The 19,336-nt window shown below is 35.5% G+C and overlaps 1 protein-coding gene across 2 annotated transcripts in view; it reads left to right on the top strand.

Annotated features, from left to right (window-relative positions):
- The window catches only part of LOC150079806 (sushi, von Willebrand factor type A, EGF and pentraxin domain-containing protein 1-like), a 216,402-nt gene that overhangs the window by 128,035 nt on the left and 69,031 nt on the right, over positions 1 to 19,336 (top strand). For both annotated transcript variants that reach the window (XM_090383990.1, XM_090383991.1), the window contains exons 17-21: positions 1,943 to 2,104; positions 11,358 to 11,519; positions 13,457 to 13,708; positions 14,976 to 15,130; positions 18,905 to 19,184. In XM_090383990.1, the coding sequence (XP_090240116.1) occupies positions 1,943 to 2,104; positions 11,358 to 11,519; positions 13,457 to 13,708; positions 14,976 to 15,130; positions 18,905 to 19,184 (1,011 nt within the window). The remainder of the gene's footprint in view (positions 1 to 1,942; positions 2,105 to 11,357; positions 11,520 to 13,456; positions 13,709 to 14,975; positions 15,131 to 18,904; positions 19,185 to 19,336) is intronic.

The raw sequence follows: 19,336 nt of genomic DNA, 5'->3' as shown, positions 1-19,336 counted from the left end.
TTCTGTAAGAAAAAGTACATGGGGTTTGGCAGACTGCAAGTGGAATTGGACATTGTTGAGATTAGAATTGAAACCGCATATATTTGTGAAATGAATTAGGAAGTGCTTTGGAAGTTTAGATCTTTTTGCAGATAAGCTTGCTCTATTAGTTTGACAATTCATGGTGTATTCAATAGTAAGAAAAAAGTGTGTTGGGCATGCTGTATGAAGTAATGAAATTTTTGGATATGGCATACACGCGGTAAGAATATACCCAGATCCTTGACATAACGTGGCCTCGACAATGCTCCCCGCATACACACTACTCGGACTCCCTCCAGTCCCTATCTGGCAGAGTAGAGGTAGCAAGATTATACACTAGCTGATCCGGAAGCCTCCTAGAGAGTTACCAATAGGTTCGGTCTGGTGTACTAACTAGCGGCCAGCATGCAAACACTGTTTTAGAGCTGTACCCTCGAAATGTAAGGAATATTGGATCTCGCCACGACATTCATCATAACCTCAAAAGTCATCAATCATACTGCATGATGGAAGAGATAGGAAAGGGTTGACCAGAACTTAGCTCTAGAGACTAAACATGGGTTCCACCACTTCAAGCCTCCAATAAGCAAAGTGGTGGTATTGCACCGGTTGATGAGAGTCATCTACCACCTAGTACTGCCTGGTAACATAGAGGGGCGACATTCCTCCATGTGGTGTGGGCGCCACACCTCGACCCCTGCTTACATTGGTTCACATCTGGGTAGTCACCCACCATGTACTTGTGCATGGAGGCTATACCCAGGATTACTAACATCGTGAAGGTGCAAGCAGAGGATTTGGCTGTCACATACCGAAATTGGGTCCACTTGACTTGAGTGTCACCCGAATATCAGTTCCATCAGCGTTTTAGACTCCCAGATAGCAAGTACAGCTTGTCTGGCATATCTGAGAGAATGTCTGTGACAACCTCAAGGACCATAGTAAATCACTCAGGTTCATAGTAAATCACCGAAGTAGGTGAAAATAGCATCGTTTTTGTTATATCTCATATTAAAAAAAAAATTATCTTGTTTATACTCCGGCACGACCACCAGGTCAGTGAAGTTTACAATAAATCAATCAATACAAATGTTAATCGTATTTAGCAGTCACGGGCTTGAACCCTGGTTCACTCAAGGAGCGTGTGCTACTGCACTCGTGCTCCTGACCACTCGACTGCATCAAGCATGTGTTCACAACGAGTTGTCCTGATATTGCACTACCTCGAATAAGCAATGTGTTGCTAGTAGAGAAGACTAATGTTACTTATTCTTGGCAGGTACTACCACCCAGAGAGCTCTGTTTTGAAGCTTGTTGGCTTCTACCCACCCACCAACGAAGCATTCTTATTCTAGGTAGTGCAATATTAGGGCAACTCGTTGTGAAGGCATTCACAATATGGATGTAACAAAAACAGCGCTATTTCACCTATTTCGGCGATTTACTATGGACTAAAATTATGCTTTTTGCTTATGAGGCAATGGTCATCTGAATCCTTTTTTTTTATATATATTTATCAATTTTCATATTCAAAATGAATGCATTACTATAAGTGCACAAGATCAGTTATCTAGTATGCCTTAATAAGATTTATTTTTGCATTCACAGTCCATGCAGTAAATTATCTGATTATCAAGAATAGAGATTACAGCATCTGTATGACAAATCAAATTGTCATGGAAAACTAAAAAAAAAATAATGCTAATAATAATTGTATTAATATAAATTCACTTTGTTCATATATGACATAGTATATAACATTGTGTGTGTGTGTGTGTGTGTGTGTGTGTGTGTGTGTGTGTGTGTGTGTGTGTGTGTGTGTGTGTGTGTGTGTGTGTGTGTGTGTGTGTGTGCGCACATGCATGCATATATATATATTATTCATTATTTCTCCTTTAATTAATTTTATTTTTGTTTATAGAGCAGTGTGGTCCTGGTACATTTTCTTCTACTGGTTTAGAAACTTGTACTGCATGTCCTAATGATACTTTCCAGGATTTGTCTGGACAGCAAGAGTGCAAACAGTGTCCACCTGGCACTCATACCTGGAGTCCTGGTGCACAATTTGAGTCTGATTGTACAAGTTAGTATTCAGATATTAAATTAAACTGCAGTATAACTTTTAAATATTTAATTTCCTTGTTGAAATAACAAATATACACGTATAACATTGTGTGTGTGTGTGTGTGTGTGTGTGTGTGTGTGTGTGTGTGTGTGTGTGTGTGTGTGTGTGTGTGTGTGTGTGTGTGTGTGTGCGCACATGCATGCATATATATATTATTCATTATTTCTCCTTTAATTAATTTTATTTTTGTTTATAGGGCAGTTATAAGTGTATATTTGTTATTTCAACCATGGACCCCAGTACACCAGGCCTATTCGTTACTAATTTCCTTGTTATTTATAATGTATGAAATCTGTTAAATTATCACTACCTGACAAAAAAATTTTTTCGTCATACCTCTAATGTCCTAATTATGAAAATTAATGTCCCGATTATGAAAATATCAATCTTTTACTTATCACATCTACATCAAAAGATACACGCATTTTTTAAAATTCCTTGTTTTTATACAATATCAGCCTACATGGTTGTAATTATTACACACAATATATGTTACTTAGACATGTTTCCCACTCAATGATTTCCTTTTATACTCCAGATTGCTTTCCTGTTTAAGGAACCAACAGTAATCTCCCATCATGGCAGAGTCCCAGCGACCTTGGTATCGTTTTTCCGTTTCAGATATGTCCTGGTGGAAGCGCTCTCCTTGTTCATAACTGACATCTGCTAAGTTTTGAGGAAAGAAAGCCAGATGGGAATGAAGGAAATGCATTTTCAATGACATTCGGCACCCCATATTCTTGTAACATTTCAGCAAGTTTGACACCAGTTGCTCATAGTTCTCTTCTTTTCTCTTTCCGAGGAATCCACGTACCACAGCTTTGAAAGATCTCCATGCAGCCAGTTCAACATCATTCAGGTTTCTTTGAAAGTCTTCATCTTTTAGGAGCTTTCTTATTTGAGGACCTAAGAAAATTCCTTCCTTTAGATTTGCATGAGATAAATTTAGAAACATTTTCAGTAAATATGCGAATCCTCTGCTTTCTTTATCCAGTGCCTTAGTTAAATTCTTAATCAGTCCAAGCTTATGTGTAAAGGGAGAAGAAAAACCTTTTGTGGATCAACCAATGGAACATACTTTACACTGCTTTTGCCGGGAATATATTCATCTCTCTTGTCCCAGTGTTATATGACGTAGTGGTTGGCTGTTGCACGACTATCCCACAAGCACAGGAAACAACAGTATTTAGTGAAACCACTTTGCAACCCAACAAGTAGTCCAATCACTTTGTGTGCCTCGGTAGCCAGGTGGGAAGGAGCAGCAGTGCGTAGCACACGCGTCTTGATTAGACCGGGTTCAAGCCCGTCACCACTAAACACGGAGGATGCGGAAAGGTCAGGGAATGACCACCGCATATCCCAGAGCAATATGGCCTTAGTTGCTAATGCTCCTAAAAACCAAATAACAAACCAATCACTTTGGGATCACCACAGATATTCCAACCATAGTCATTGTAACGTATAGCAGCAAGAATCTGGGACATACTATTGTAAGTTTCTTTCAGGCCAACAGCATGAACAAGAGGAATTGATGGTAAAGTATTTCCATTATGAAGCAATACTGCTTTCAAACTTAGCTTTGACGCATCAGTGAACAAATGCCATTGATGCAACACCAGAAACAACCATGGCGAAGGTAAAGAAAGCCAACACGAGAACGACGAGAAATGTCGGATTACAAGAGGAATTGATGGTAAAGTATTTCCATTATGAAGCAATACTGCTTTCAAATTTAGCTTTGACACATCAGTGAACAAATGCCATTGATGCAACACCAGAAACAACCATGGCGAAGGTAAAGAAAGCCAACACGAGAACGACGAGAAATGTCGGATAACTTACGCAGAAAATTAGTTTCCCGATATGGCACTCTAGCGCTGCTTGCCCGGTAAACAGATCGTAGGTGTTATCGGTCTGGAGCAAAGTCGAGAACGATATATTGATTGACAGGTAGGCATGGCAAATGATGTGCTGATTGGTGTGCGAACACAACACACGATAACATTGGTTTAGTATCACTTTAGTAGCTCTCAGAAGCACTAGTAGTAACTTGCCCTAATGAACGCTTTCCTAATGGTGAAAAAAGGTAGGTTACCTCCACTTGAATCCCATGGGAGCTTGAACCCCTCCCGAAATGGAGGGGGTAATCTAACCTTTTTTCTTTAGAATCATGGGTGGACTAGCGCATATATTTTTTTAACAAAATATTAATTTTTTATTACTGTACTTTTATTTTTAAGGTCAGGTTATGAAAAATAAAGAAACCTTTTCCTTTTTTCCTAACCAAACCTAAATCAACAATATAGTAAAAACACTCATGAACTCCAAAAATCTGCTTTTAATAATGAGAAAAAAACATGATGAAGAACATAAAAATTAACAGAACGAAACTTTTATTAATTTAGTTTTCATCAAAAAATAAACCAATGTTTTATTTTCCTTACAAATTTCTTCCATCTTTAAAAGATTCATTGTTACTATTACCTGTTTACCATTCATCACACAGGCGCCTCCGTAGCCAGGTGGGAAGGAGCAGCAGTACGTAGTACATGCTTCTTGATTAGACCGAGGTTCGAGCCCGTCACCACCAAATACGGAGGATGCGGAAAGGTCAAGAAATGACCACTCCATATCCCGGAGCAATATGGCCTTAGTTGCTAATGCTCCTAAATAACAAACAAACAAACAAACAAACAAACAAACCATTCATCACAAAACTATTATGCACCGTACTTTACTCATAAATACACATTATAATGCCAACCAATAGCTTGTCGTCTGTCGCACCCACCACCAATCATTTCATTGTTTGCCATGCCTACCTGTCAATCAATATATCCTCGATTTTGGCTCCAGACCGATAACACCTACCGTCTGTTTACCGAGCGAGCAGCGCTAGAGTCCAGTGTCGGGAAACTAATTTTCTGCGTAAGTTATCCGACATTTCTCGTCATTCTCGTGTTGGCTTTCTTTACCTTAGCCACAACCATCAATTTGCTGGAGGTAAAAATCATGTTGGGTAGTGAATTATCTACATTATGCTCATTGTTATATTCAGATTATGCCCACTCTCAAAAATTACCCAGATCATGCTAATTGAGACAATGGAGTTCACAGTTACAAAGAATAAAATGTTTATAAAACATTTTATTCTTTGTAAAATGTTTTATAAACTAAAGTTTTAACTTTAGTTTATAAACTAAAGTTTTATAAAGAATAAAATGTTTATAAAATTGAATAAAACCTTATCCTTACTTCAACACACTCAATTATGCCAGTCTGTTATTGTCAGCTGGCAACAAAGACATTTTCACACCTTGTCATATTTCAAATTGTTGGGGTGCACTGAACATGTATATATTTCAAATTGTTGGGGTGCACTGAACATGTATACATTAAATTTTGCTTTAAAATCAGAAACCACAAGTAAAATATTTTATCTTCTTAAAATAGCATACATGGCATCTAGAGTGGATTGTTTTTCAGTTGGTATTACCTTCATTTAAAATAAGGTAGAATGCCTGTTAAAACTGATCTGCAATCTGGAAAATCCCCAACTTCAACAAATGATGAAATCATGTCATAGTTGTGAACTCTAATATAGTATAAATGGCGATAAATGATGCAAAAAAAAAGCAAGCTTATACACCATCAGCAAAAAAAAAACAAAAAAAAAAAAAACCAACCTTCCTAATCCGTCCCCTCCAACAGTTTGTCTAGTTCTTCCTTAAATTTATTTGAACTATCCACTTCCACAACATCAGACTAAAGTTTGTTCCAGCGATCCACAATCTGTTGACTAAAAGCAAACTTCCACACATCTCTTCTACAATCATCCTTCCTCAATTTGAATTTATGCTCCCTAATATGCATAGTCTGAAAAAGAGGAAGAATCTCATCAGCACTGAGCTTGCTCAGTCCACTCAAAGTCTTAAACACCTCAATCATATCACCCCTCATTGGTGCCTAGTTTCCAGATATTGCAATTTACAGAACTGAAGTCTTTTTCGGTAAGAGCACCCCTTTGTTCCTCTCACCAATCTCGTTGGCCTTCTCGGTACCCACTCCAGTAACTCTACATCTTTTCTAAAATGAGGCCTCCAGACCTGTATTTTTTTTTTTTTTTTTATGACAACCCCAAACATGAGAGGTATTAGAACCTCTAGTACTTAGTACCGTGCTTGGGTTGGAGGTTGAGAAGACGAAAGAAGATATTTGTTGACATTAGACTTGAACTTCTGTAGACTGTAATTTTCAGGAATACGTACGAAGGAAGGTTGTTCCAGAAAATGGCAGTTGAATGAATAAACGAGGAAGATGAAAAGTTGGTTCTGTGTGTTTGAAGTTGGACAGTAAATGGATGTTGGCTGCACATGTTCGGATTGTTTTGAAAGAGAGAGTGGGAATTATAGAAGCCAATTCAGAAGAACAGTGCCCATGGAAGTATCTGTAGAAAAGGCATGCAGCAGAAACAGTACGTCTATGAGACAGCGAGTGGAAAGACGCTGTTAGAGATGAGTCATTAATTAACCTAACTGCCATCTTTTGAATGGAATCAAGAAGCCTGAGAGAGGTTTTGGGGGCACCACCCCAGATGTGGGAACAATATTCCATGGTAGGGCAGATTTGCGATTTGTACAGAGTGAACAGCTGTTTTGAAGAAAAGTAATGCCGAGAGCGAATGAGAAAACCAAGTTTTTTAGATGCAGAGGAAGCAATATTTGTAATGTGCTTCTGCCGAGAGAGATTAGAAGTCAGGGTAATCCCCAAAAGAGATGCATCATTTTGCCTAGAAATTGGAGTGTCACCAAAGATAAGCATAGGAGCAGAAGAATCCTTTTTGCGAGATATAAGACAAGACTGAATTTTAGAAGAATTGAAATCAACTAAGTTGTCTTTGCCCCACTGGAGAATTACCTGGAGATCGGCATTTAAGGAATTAGTAGCGGATATTCGAGAAGTTGAAGCTGATTGAGCAGGGCAAGGTTTCTCAAAATGGAAAGTGGAATGTAATGTGCTATCATCGGTGAAACTATGGATAGGATTTCTAGACAATGGAAGAAGGTCCATTAATATACAAGAGGAAAAGACTGGGGGAAAGAACTGAATCTTGGGGGACATTGGCATTAGTGGAAAAGTGACAGAGAGCCATCTACCATCACCCTCAGTGAATGATCAGAGAGAAAACTGGATAACCAATTACAAAAAACAGTTGGCAAACCATAAGATGAAAGCTTGTTTAGGAGACCTTTATGCCAAATACGATCAAAAGCCTTTGAGATGTCAAGAGAAACTGCTTGTGTTTCACCGAACTTTTCCATTGAATTTGTCCATAAATGGGTAACATAAGCAAGAATATCACCAGTCGATCGACACTGACAGAATCCACACTGGCAATCATTGATCAGACGGGAGATTTCTATGTAGTTTAAGAGTTGGCGGTTAATTGATTTCTCCATTACTGTAGATAAAGTAGAAGTAATTGCAATGGGACGATAATTGGATGGGAGGGATTTGTCACCCTTTTTAGGAACTGGCTGGATATGAGCAAATTTCCAAGCAAAAGGAAAAACACCTTTGGAATAAGAAAGTGAACAAAGGTGGCGGCAAAGAACAGGAACGAGTTCAGGAGCACAGGTTTTGAGAACAAGTGGAGAAATACCATCAGGACCTGGAGCTTTCTTAGATCAAAATTCATCAAAATCCTTCTGACATCCTTTTGACGGAAGACTACACGAGGCATTGAATGGAGCGTGTTGGGAATGGTGGTAGGTGTTTTACCAAGATCATTAATACAGGAGTTGGAAGAAAAATGGGATGCTAGCAGGTCAGCTTTATCCTTGGCTGAAGTGACAACAGAACCATCTGGTTTGGACAGAAGTGGGAGCAGAGATGGTCAAAAGTTACGGCCAATAGCTGTGGCAAGAGACCAGAATGCTCAGCTACCATTAGGGCAAGAAGCAAGTTTTCTACTCTTAGCCTGTTGAAACTCTAGTTTGGACTGATTAATAACTGTTTTACAATTGTTGCGAGCTTTGGTGTAGGCAGCTTATATGCAGTACTCAAGGTGTGGTCTGACCATTGCCTCATACAATGGAATGATTATCCCCTTTTCCCTGCTAGAAAAATTCCTGTATATTATAGACAAAACCCCATTAAGCTAACAGGTCTGTAATTACTCATGTCACTTTTTGATCTACTTTTGTGAATTGGGGAAGCATTTGAACATCACCAGTCCATGGGACCTTCTCTAGAATCCAAGAATTCTCTCATAATTATAGCTTAGGGGCTGCTTACAACCTTTACTTCCTCCCTTAATATAATTGAATAGATTCCATTCACTTCAGGTGCCTTTCTTACATTTAACTTCAGAAATTTCTCTTCTACTTTCCTCTCAGTTATTACAAAATGCTTTAGCTCCTTGGTAGAGTTTGATAACTTCTGGCATCTACTCCCTTTAAGAATTCCTCATATGTCAATGTAGATGCAAAGTACTTATTCAGGTTGTCAGCAGCCTGAACAGGATCATCAACAGTTGAACTATCAGTATCAAATGGACCTATGTCTTCCATAAGAAAAGAAGTCTTTGCTATTTTTCTTTGCATCCTTTACCAAAGATTCCTCGTAGCCTTGGCTTGCCTAAGATCTTTTGTGACTTGATTGCAGACTAGTTTATATCTACCATAAGCTTCTCTATCACCTGATAATTTATATGCATTTCATGCATTTTTCTTCTTTGCAGTGAGTCTCATTTCTTTATCTGACATCCATTTAGGTCTAATTACAGCCTTTATCAGTATTTCTTAGTTGGTTTGAAAAGTCTAGCAGCTTCTATGATTATTTTCTTGAATGCTTCCTTCATTTAGAATTCGCTGATGGGTTCATCGTCATTAGCAAGTGAACTAAGATTAACTTTTCATGAAATCACTGAAGAAACTTTGAACATGAAGCACATTTCTGCAAAGCTCATGCTGCATCTGTTAACAGAGGAACAATGTGAACATCACCAGTGAGTCACTTCAGATTTGTTTGAATGTGTGACTAATTATAAGACATTTTTATCATAATTTACTATCTTAATTCCAAGTTAAAAGTGAGTATATGGGTTCTAGGCCTGACATAGCCCAGTGGTCAGGAGCGAGAGTGCATAGCACGCATTCCTTGAGTGGACCAGGGTTCAAGCCCGTGACTACTAAATACGATAAATATTTGTATTGACGATTTATTGTAAACTCTACTGACTTGGTTGTTGTGCTGGAGTATAAACAGAAAATTTATTTATAATCCTGAAATAAAACAGCAGTGGAAAATTCCTTCTTCTTCCTGATCCAGAAAAGCACCACAAGTGCACAGCAAAACAAAAGCCATGTTGCTAGTATTTTTCAACTGCTTGGATGTTTTCTATCACAAACAGTTATTAGAATAGTTAGTACACAAACAGCTAATAGAGTTCTGTCTTCAAAAAGAAGTGGTGAAACCCATGTTTAGTGTGCAGAGCAAAGTTTCCAGCATCTCTCCTATTTCCTTCAACCCATGCACTAGTATTAATACTAATACTAACTAGTATATATGGAAGTTTGGAGAATGGCAGATAACACGGAAAATTTAAGAACCAACAGCTTCTCGTTTGAGCATGTTCAAAATTTCGCCTATCTAGGTTCGCAGATAAACCAGTCCAACTCTATTACTAATGAAATTAAGTCCTGAGTGGAAACAGATGCTTCTATGCACATGAAAAACTAATGAAGTCCAGAGTATTGAACAGACATTTAAAATTAAGGATATACAAAAGTCTCATTAGACCAGTTGTAACATACTGTTGTGAAGCTTGGACATTAACGAGTAAAGATAAGCAGTTGTTGAGAATGTTCGAGCGTAGAATTTGTGAAAAGTCTTTGGGCCCGTACAAAACGTTGATGGATCCTGGAGGATCAGAATGAACCATGAACTTGGCAATCTTATTCAGGGTGTGGACATCATCAGATTTGTCAAGAGCCAGAGACTTGCTTGGTTGGGACATGTTGACAGCAGAACAACTAAGAGGATAATGAAATGGAAACCTATCGGTAGAAAAGCAAGAGGAAGACTGTGGAAAAGATGGATGGATGACATAGAAGAGGACTTAAAGACCATGAGAATAAGAAGTTGGAGAAGTTTGACTTCTGGGAAGGTTTACTGGTGGAATATCATTGAGAAGGCTAAGACTCACCCTGGGTTATAACGCCAGAAAAAGAAGTACCACTTCTAATACTAATATAAAATAATATAATACTAATTATTATAGTATTAATACTAACACTAGGTGGTAGATAGCTCTCATCAACTGGTGCCATACCACCACTTCACCTATTGGAGACTTGAAGTGGTGAAACCCATGTTTAATCTGCAAAGCAAAGTTTCCAGCAACCCCATCCCATCTCCTTCAACCCATGCATGGTCCTACTAGTATTAATGCTAATGCTAACCAGTACCACCACTAATAATAATATAATATAACACTAATAATATAATATAACACTAATAATATAATATAACACTAATAATATAATAGTAATATAATACTAATACAAAAAGGCAGGAAAAATATAACTCTAATTGCTTCACTGTGATAATATGCCATTGCACTAATCACTACCTGTATAGAGTGTTTTGACTAATCAAGGAATCACTCAGGTCTAGCAACCCCAGTATTCAGCAGATATGTTGTTGTTCTAGACTAAGATAAAAAAAACCTGAATGGGTATTGATTTGATGATATACAAATAATAAAAAGTAGTACAATGGCTCAGTTTTTGGCGATTTCAAAATTTACTTTCTAGAAATGCCTCCAAGAATGAGAAAATCGTTGAACTAAGTGACACTTATATCAGTGGGGATTAAGTCACCCATCCACTACATATGCTTATTGTCACTATACCATAGTAACCTGGGTACTTATTGAACAGACCTCATATATATTCTCACAAGACATATACCTTAACATTTACCTTAAATAACCAACCTTTGGCTGCTTATTGTTGTATTTATTTTTTTATGTTTGTGTAAATGGCCATAAATACCTGTATATTTCTTTACTCGTGAACTAACATGGCTATTTATATTTTATCTTCTTTTAAGCATATAAAAGCTAAATATGAAAAAAGTAATTTGTTTTTTTAAGTAAAACTATTTATTCCCTTGTTATATCAGAAAAAATTTTCTTTTACTTTAGCTGCCTGTCCTGTGGGAACCTATTCAGATACTGGTCACCAACCATGCTTTCCTTGTCCAGTTGGTACCTATCAGTCTCAACCACAACAGATTAGTTGCATACAGTGTCCAATAGGTTTGACAACAGCTGTTGAAAGTGCCCATGCAGTCGAATTTTGCAAAGGTCAGTGTTTAAATAAATTTTGATATTAATATTAGTAGTGGCAAAATGATGCAATGAGGCAAGCTTTTATGTATCAGCCAAAAAAGAACTAACATTATCCACTATATTTGCCCATTCCCTTTAATAATTTGTCCAATATTTTTTTTTAAATGTATTTGTTCCAACAGGAAAAATCTTGTTTTGACCAGGAAATGCATTTGTAATCTTTTTAATAAGATAAATCCTAAAGATGAAATTGACATTTCTTTAACCCTTTCTAGGATGAGTTCCTGAAAATGTCTGGCCCCCTAAGCAGAGTTTTTCACTAGAAGTGGCTCTATTGTATGAGTTTCTTCATTAAATTTTAAAATTCCATAAATGTGAATGTACATGATACTTTTAAATATTAATTTTCCATATTTTGACTTGGTTATCCAAAATTGAGTGAAATTATTGTCAAAAATCAAATCAAAATTTCAAGAAAATTGTAGAAAATCTGTAAAAAATTTCATAAAATACTTATTACTTATTTTTTTATGTAATGCTGTCTTCCACATTTTGTTTATATATCACAGGATTCGATTTTGTCAACTTCTGGATCTGAATTCCAGGGAATTTTGGCTTTTGTAAGCCCAGAATCAGACAACAATGGTTGACAGGCACAATCACCTCCTCATCCTCTGATTTTAAAATCTACTTTTTTGGCAGCCATCTATTAAAACTCTGTGTACTATTATTTGAAAATTCAAATAAGCTAAAGCACCACATACGGGAAGATTTTAAAACAATTTGTTCGTTAATAGAAGCTTTATATGAAATGTGTTTTTTAAAACAACCTTGAAAAATGTTTATATATGTATGTATTTTAGAAAAGATGAAATATAAATCACACTCACCTTTACTGATTATTTCTGTTGATATGAACAGAAATAATATAGTATTTCAGCATTAATTTTTGCAATATCCTTTCTAACTCTATGGTATTGAGATTTTTTGAAGAATATGTATAGAATTATCAAAGCAATGGGTCGTATTGTGTTAAAGGTGTTTTTTTTGAAAAGCCTTAAAAGTGTTTTAGTTAAACAATCTGTGTAAGTATAAAAATCAGGAAATAATTTTGGCTGCTAAAATAGAGCTTATTCATATTAAAAAATAAAATGCTGTGACAGTTTATATCTACAATACATGGCAACTTCAAAACCATACTTGAAATTTTTTTTCCCTCTGCATACCAAGTCATGTGCCATGCTAACATAAAATTTCTCATTTACTGTTATCTCACTTTTAAATAATGTAGGAATTCTTGACATGTACTTCCCCCCAACTCAGCCATAATGTTAATTAATAAGCTTAATGCAGTATCAGGTACATCACTTTTGCTAACTGCTGCACTCAGTCTATTTTGTGTTACCATTCTTTTCTACTTCCTTTAAGCACTCAGTAATCAGATTTCAGCTTTCCAATTTTTGTTTAAAAATATTAAATGTGTAAGCATACTAATTTTTTGTTAATTAATTAATTTTGCATATTAATATTAATTAATTGTAAGCATATTAATATTAATATTTTGCTTATTGACTTGCCTTGCTTATTTATTTTTATGCTTTGCTTATTCATTGTTTGTATAATGTAATTAGTTTGCTGTTTTAATTAGTTAACTTTATCTAGATTATTTCTAATTTTGTGTGTTTCCAAGGATAATCAAAATAAGTAGTGAAATATGAAATTAGCTGTATGGCTTCTAGGTAATAAGCAAAGATGAAATAAAGAGTAAGATCATCAGGATTAATTCTTATTCAATACAGTGCATATCTATTTACATATATGCATGCCATTTGCTATAACTAAGTTTTTAATTTTTAGCTAACACTGTAGTATATAGATTTACTTTCATGACTTGAAGTGTTTTGAAGTTTGCTGGACACAACTATTGATTATTTTAATATTTATATCCATAGTAATCAGGTTCTGTGAAGATCTTAAACCTTGCCAACAGGGGTCTACATGTATTGATCTAGTTAACGAGTACAAGTGCATATGTCTGGAAGGATTCATAGGAAAGAACTGTGAAATAAACATTGAAGATTGTGCTCCAGATCTTTGCTTAAACAACGGAACATGCATAGATGGTGTGAACAGTTACACCTGCAGTTGCATTTCTGGATTTACTGGTGACAACTGTGAAATTAATATTGATGACTGTGCTTCAGGTAAAATTAAAAAGGGCATTTTTTTGTTGTTGTTAATTTTTGGTTATTTCTTTTAATTCATAAATTCTTACCCAAAAAAATAAATCATATAATTGTGAAATATTGTAAAATATTTAAAAAATTAAATATATAATATATTAAAATAATATATTACGAATATTAATATTTAAAATTAAAATATTAATAATTAAAATAATTAATTATTGAAAATTAAAATGAATATTTATTAAAATTATAAGTAAAATATTAAAAAATTCAGTTGCTATTTTAAATGGGAACTGAAGAGTGATGGAATTTATCCAATTATATTAAGAGAAGGTGCAAAAGAAGTAGTTAAAGCTTTAGTCATAATAATGAGAGCATCCTTAGATTCAAGAGAATTCCCTACAGATTGGAAATGTGCAAATGCATATTCCTATTCATATGAGTGGTTCAAAGGGTGAAGTGAATAACTACAAATCGGTAAGTTTGACCTCTGCCAGGAAAAAAAATAGATTCAGTAGTTAAAAAAAAGTAATGCAAGATCATCTTGACATGAATGGAACCATAAGAAAGCATAAGTTGTTACAAGTTGTTTATATACAACCACTTCAGTTATCTCTACCATACTAAATGTATAAATAAATTACTGGGTATAATATCTGTTCACAGACAGTGAACAGATGTTATACCCAGTTTCTGTAACTATTTCTTCCATTCACTTTTCATTTTTGTCTTCTCTCTCTCTCTCTCTCTTGCTCTGCAACTAAGCCAGTGTAACTTGAATTCAACTGATCATGCTCCTCTTTGAGACCATAAGACTATCTGTATTCTGCTGAATCATATCAGTTATAAGTTTGCCAGCTACTGCCATAAACCTATTGCAGCTCCCTCTGGGCGAACTGTTTATGCTTGTTTATATATTGAATTTTTGCCAGAGTTGATTTAAACCAATAGTGTGACCCAGGCAAAGTATGAGAGGAGCATCTCTTCCCCTCCTTCTCTCTCTCTCTCTAAAACCCTAGAATATAAAAATAAATTTTTAAAACATAATACTTATCATTTTAAACATTCATATTAGAAATATAAAATAAAAGTATAAATTCAAAAAAAAACAAAAAAAAAACAGAAGTGTTTTAATATTTAAAAATATCAATGCAAAAAAAAAAAAAAAAGAGAAGAATTTTGAAGTTTATAGGAAGAATTAGATATGTGACTTGTACTTGTGTAGTATAAATATAAAATTATATTTAATGGCTAATAAGTGAGTGTTTCTTTATCTTTGTAGGTCCCTGTTTAAATGGTGCTACATGTATTGACAGAATCAATAATTTTGTGTGCAAATGCCCAAATGGTTTTGTTGGACAGCTGTGTGAAATAAACTTTTATGACTGTGCATCTGATCCTTGTCAGAATGGTGGTACTTGTTTTGATATGAAACAGGTAGGATTTCAAATTTCAGTAAATAAATTATTATTGTAAGAGGTAATTATCAATTTTTAACATTGGAGTGAATCTGTTGTAGCAAAAATTAAGATAATTTGTTTTGCTCTAAGAAAACAAATACATTATTCATTCAGTTTGGCATACATTCTCTAATAGAGGCCACCAGTCAGCTGAGAAAACCTAATAAGCTTTGAAATAGCAGTCCTGATGATGTCTCAGCTTTTTAATATATAGCATCTCTTAAACAAGCTAATATGCATAACAGATTTGCTTGTTTAGATGATGCTGTACAATTTAAAGATATAACAACTTAAGAAGAACCATGGATAATGGTAGTTATCATTCAGTCTTGGCTTCAGTCTTTTAACCCACTAGCTGGTGCATCTCTAAAAGTCATGTGAGTCCTCCATGATACCATAGCACTGTTTGGAATAAAGGCAGTAAATAGTTTAAAATTAGGCACTTCTTAATGTATTCTTCAAGTTGAAAAGGAGGTGAGACAAGTGAAAACAGATCACGAGAAATTTTTGGCAAAGGATGCAAAGACTTCTTTACTTATGTAAACATTAGAAGGAAAAGGATGAATCAAATTGGTCCACTTGATACTGATGGTTTGACTGTTGGTGATCCTGCTCAGGTTGCTAACAAACTGAATGAGTATTTTGCATCTATATTCACACATGAGGAATTCTATGGGGAAGGGGATGCTAGACATTTATCAAACTCTAAAAGGAAACTAAATGATTTTGTAATAACTGAGAGGAAAGTAGAAGGGAAATTGTTTAAGTTAAACATAAAAAAGGTACCTGGAGTGGAATGAGATCTATTCAGTTATATTAAAGGAGGCAGCAAAGGAAGTAAGCAAACCCTCAGTCCATAATTATGAGAGCAGCCTTGGATTCAGGGAAGGCCCCCATAGACTGGAGGTGTGTGAATGTATTCCAATTCACAAAGTAAGATCAAAGGTTGACACAAGTTACTACAGGCCTGTTAGTTTAACTTCTGTTCCAGGGAAAATAATGGAGTCACTGGCTAAAGAAGTAATGTAGTATCATCTAGACAAGGCTGCAATTATACTTTAGACACAGCATGGGTTTCTTAAGGGGACATCTTGTCTGATCAATTTGATTGGATATTATGATGCAGTAACAAAGGAACTGAGCAAAAAATAATTTTGATATCATATGATAGACTTTCGATATGATATGACACGACTTTCGAATTTTGATATGATAGACTTTCGAAATAACTTCGATTGCCATTTCATATCCATAGCAGCAACTTGCCCTTAATGCCACACTGCTCTAATTTGTACATCTTCGAGGATTCAAGGTGCCATTATTTTGATTTTTCTGTTATCTAGAAAGTTTTATTTTTAATGTATTTAAGGCAGAAATAATGAGGCTAAATAAGAAATAGAGAGATTAAGAATGCAATTTTATTAACTGCACATAAAAAAAACATAAACATGTTGACGATCCAATGTTATTTTCTGCCATTAATACACTTCTGCTTATGCCCTGTTCTATTTTCTTTATTATATCAAGTTTAGTCTGCACAGGTAGCACAGTAGTATCATCACTGTCCCCCCCCCACACTGGGTGGAAAAGGCCCGGGTTCGAATCTCTTGAATGATGCAAGGAACTTTTAGAGGCTTTTTCACTCTGTGGCTGAGTTAGTGGGTCTCAGGCATAGATAGCATGGTTTCCTCCCACAAACTGGGGTTTTTTCATCTAGTAAAACAGGCAATTGAGCAGAGAACATGAGCAATTCCAGACACAATACACATGGGTATATGAATTAATATTCTGGGTGACCCTAATGTAATAGTTTGGATTATATCAAGTTTGTCACTAAGCTTTAATGTTCTTCTTTTCTTCTCGGGTGCCTCCGTAGCCAAGTGGGAAGGAGCAGCAGTGCGCAGCACACGCTTCTTGATTAGACCAGGGTTCGAGCTCATCACCACCAAATACGGAGGATGCGGAAAGGTCAAGGAATGACCACCGCATATTCCCGGAGAAATATGGCCTTAGTTGCTAATGCTCCTAAAAACCAAATAACAAAAAAAAAAAAAAAAAAAAAACTTTTCCTCTCTGTATGATGTTTATTAACTTTAGGAGCCATAGTGAGGGGTTTTTAATTTAAAATAAATGTAAAACAGCAGTATAATCCATGATATCAGTACAGAATTCACTTTGAAAATGGCGAAACGCAAACAAATGCAGTAATCACGTGACTTGCCGTTTTCTTTTTTCGGCACTGCAAGACATCTGTGCTCTCTGTATACATCCGTTCTTGATGTGCCATTATTTCAGGTACCGTTATTTCGACAGTCTACTGTACTTGGATTTCAGGAAAGCTTTTGATACTGTTGCACACAAAAGACTGCTGTACAAATTAGAGCAGTGTGGCATTAAGGGCAAGTTGCTGCTATGGATATGAAATGGCAATTGAAGTTTAACATTGACAAATGCAAAGTACTACATGTGGGTAGCAGTAACTCCGGTACCAACTGTGGTACTACACTCAGGTTAGTGGAAAATTAAAAAGACCTGGGAGTAATTTTGCAGTCAGATATGAAGTTCACTGAGCAATGCAGACAAGTTGCCAGGACAGCTTATGGGATTTTTTCAATGATATATACAGGAATTTTGCTAGCATGGATAAGGAGGTGATTATCCCATTGTATAAGGCAATGGTCAGGTCTTGAGTACTGCATAGAAGTCTGGAGGCCTCATTTTAGGAAGGATGTAGAGCTGCTGGAAAGAGTACAGACAAGGGCAATGAGTGAAACAAAGGGGTATTCTTACCAAGAAAGGCTTCAGGTTGCAAATTGCAGTGTCTGGAGACTAGGCACCTGCAAGGTGTTCTGATCAAGGTATTTTAGGCTTTGAATGGATTAAGCAGTTTAATGTTGATGGGATTCTTCCCCTTGCTCAGACTACACACGAGGAAGCTTAAATTCAAATTGAGAAAGGGCAGTTGCAGAATACATGTGTGGAAGTTTGCCTTTAACCAACAGGTGGTTGATTGCTGGAACAAACTTCCATCTGTTGTTGTGGAAATTGATAGCCTAATTAAATTCAAACAAACTATTGGAGGGAATGTATAGGTGAAATGGGAAGGTTTTCTTTTTTTGACTGGTGCTGTATAGGCTTGCTTTTTTACATCATTTAGCACTACTAATGCAAATGCTCTTCATTTTCTTGACAGTGTAGTGGATATAAGAAAAAAGAATATATAGTTTTTAATTATTTTTTTATAAATTAACATTAAACCAGGATTAAAAATCATCACAACAACTAGTAGATATTTCATAAGCATATAAATGCACATAGCTCTCTCTCTCTCTCTCTCTCTCTCTCTCTCTCTCTCTCTCTCTCTCTCTCTCTCTCACACACAGATCAGATGCACCTTTTTATTGTACATATTCAAATATAAAAAAGTAACTTATAAGCATTCAAAACATTATACAAATAGTAAGTTACATTGTGTGACATATTATTATGTGTATTACATTAAGTACTTTCCTGTAATTAACATCTTCATAACAAACCAGCAAATTCAATTCTATTGCGACTTTTTGACACACATGTAGTTTTAGTTGGAAGTGTTTATGATTTGTTTTTATCATATAAAAGTTGTGTGAGAAACAGTATTTGTTAATATATATATATATTATATAAATATTAATGAGAAAAGCTGTAGTCTCGCTGTTATTTTAAAATTACAAAATTTGAATAGCATAATATTTATATAAATATTTTACAGGATTTTCGCTGTTGCTGTCCTGAAAGATATACAGGCAAGTTTTGTGAACAAAGAATTAAAAATTGTGATGGAATAAGTTGTCAGAATGGCGGAACATGCATTGAAAAACCTAATGGATTTGATTGTGAATGTATGTCAGGCTTTTTGGGTACTTTATGTGAAGTAAATATTGATGAATGCTCTCCAGATCTTTGTGAAAATGGAGGAACCTGCATTGATGGTACAAATAACTTTACTTGCCTTTGTCCATCACTGTATACAGGGGAAAAGTGTGAGATAGGTAAGTAATATCAAACTTAGTTATGCAAGCTATATTTAAAAATTTTGTGAGAAACATAAAATATAATATATAGTCCAATAATGTTTGCTGCTGTGATGGGATGTTCTGACTAAAATGTTCATTATCAGCCAAATATAAATATAAGTGAACAT

This window comes from Mastigoproctus giganteus, chromosome 10 (assembly GCF_048544385.1).
Source record: "Mastigoproctus giganteus isolate SK-2022 chromosome 10, ASM4854438v1, whole genome shotgun sequence".
In the NCBI taxonomy this organism is placed as follows: Eukaryota; Metazoa; Arthropoda; class Arachnida; order Uropygi; family Thelyphonidae; genus Mastigoproctus; species Mastigoproctus giganteus.
This window is presented reverse-complemented; position numbering and strand designations above follow the sequence as displayed.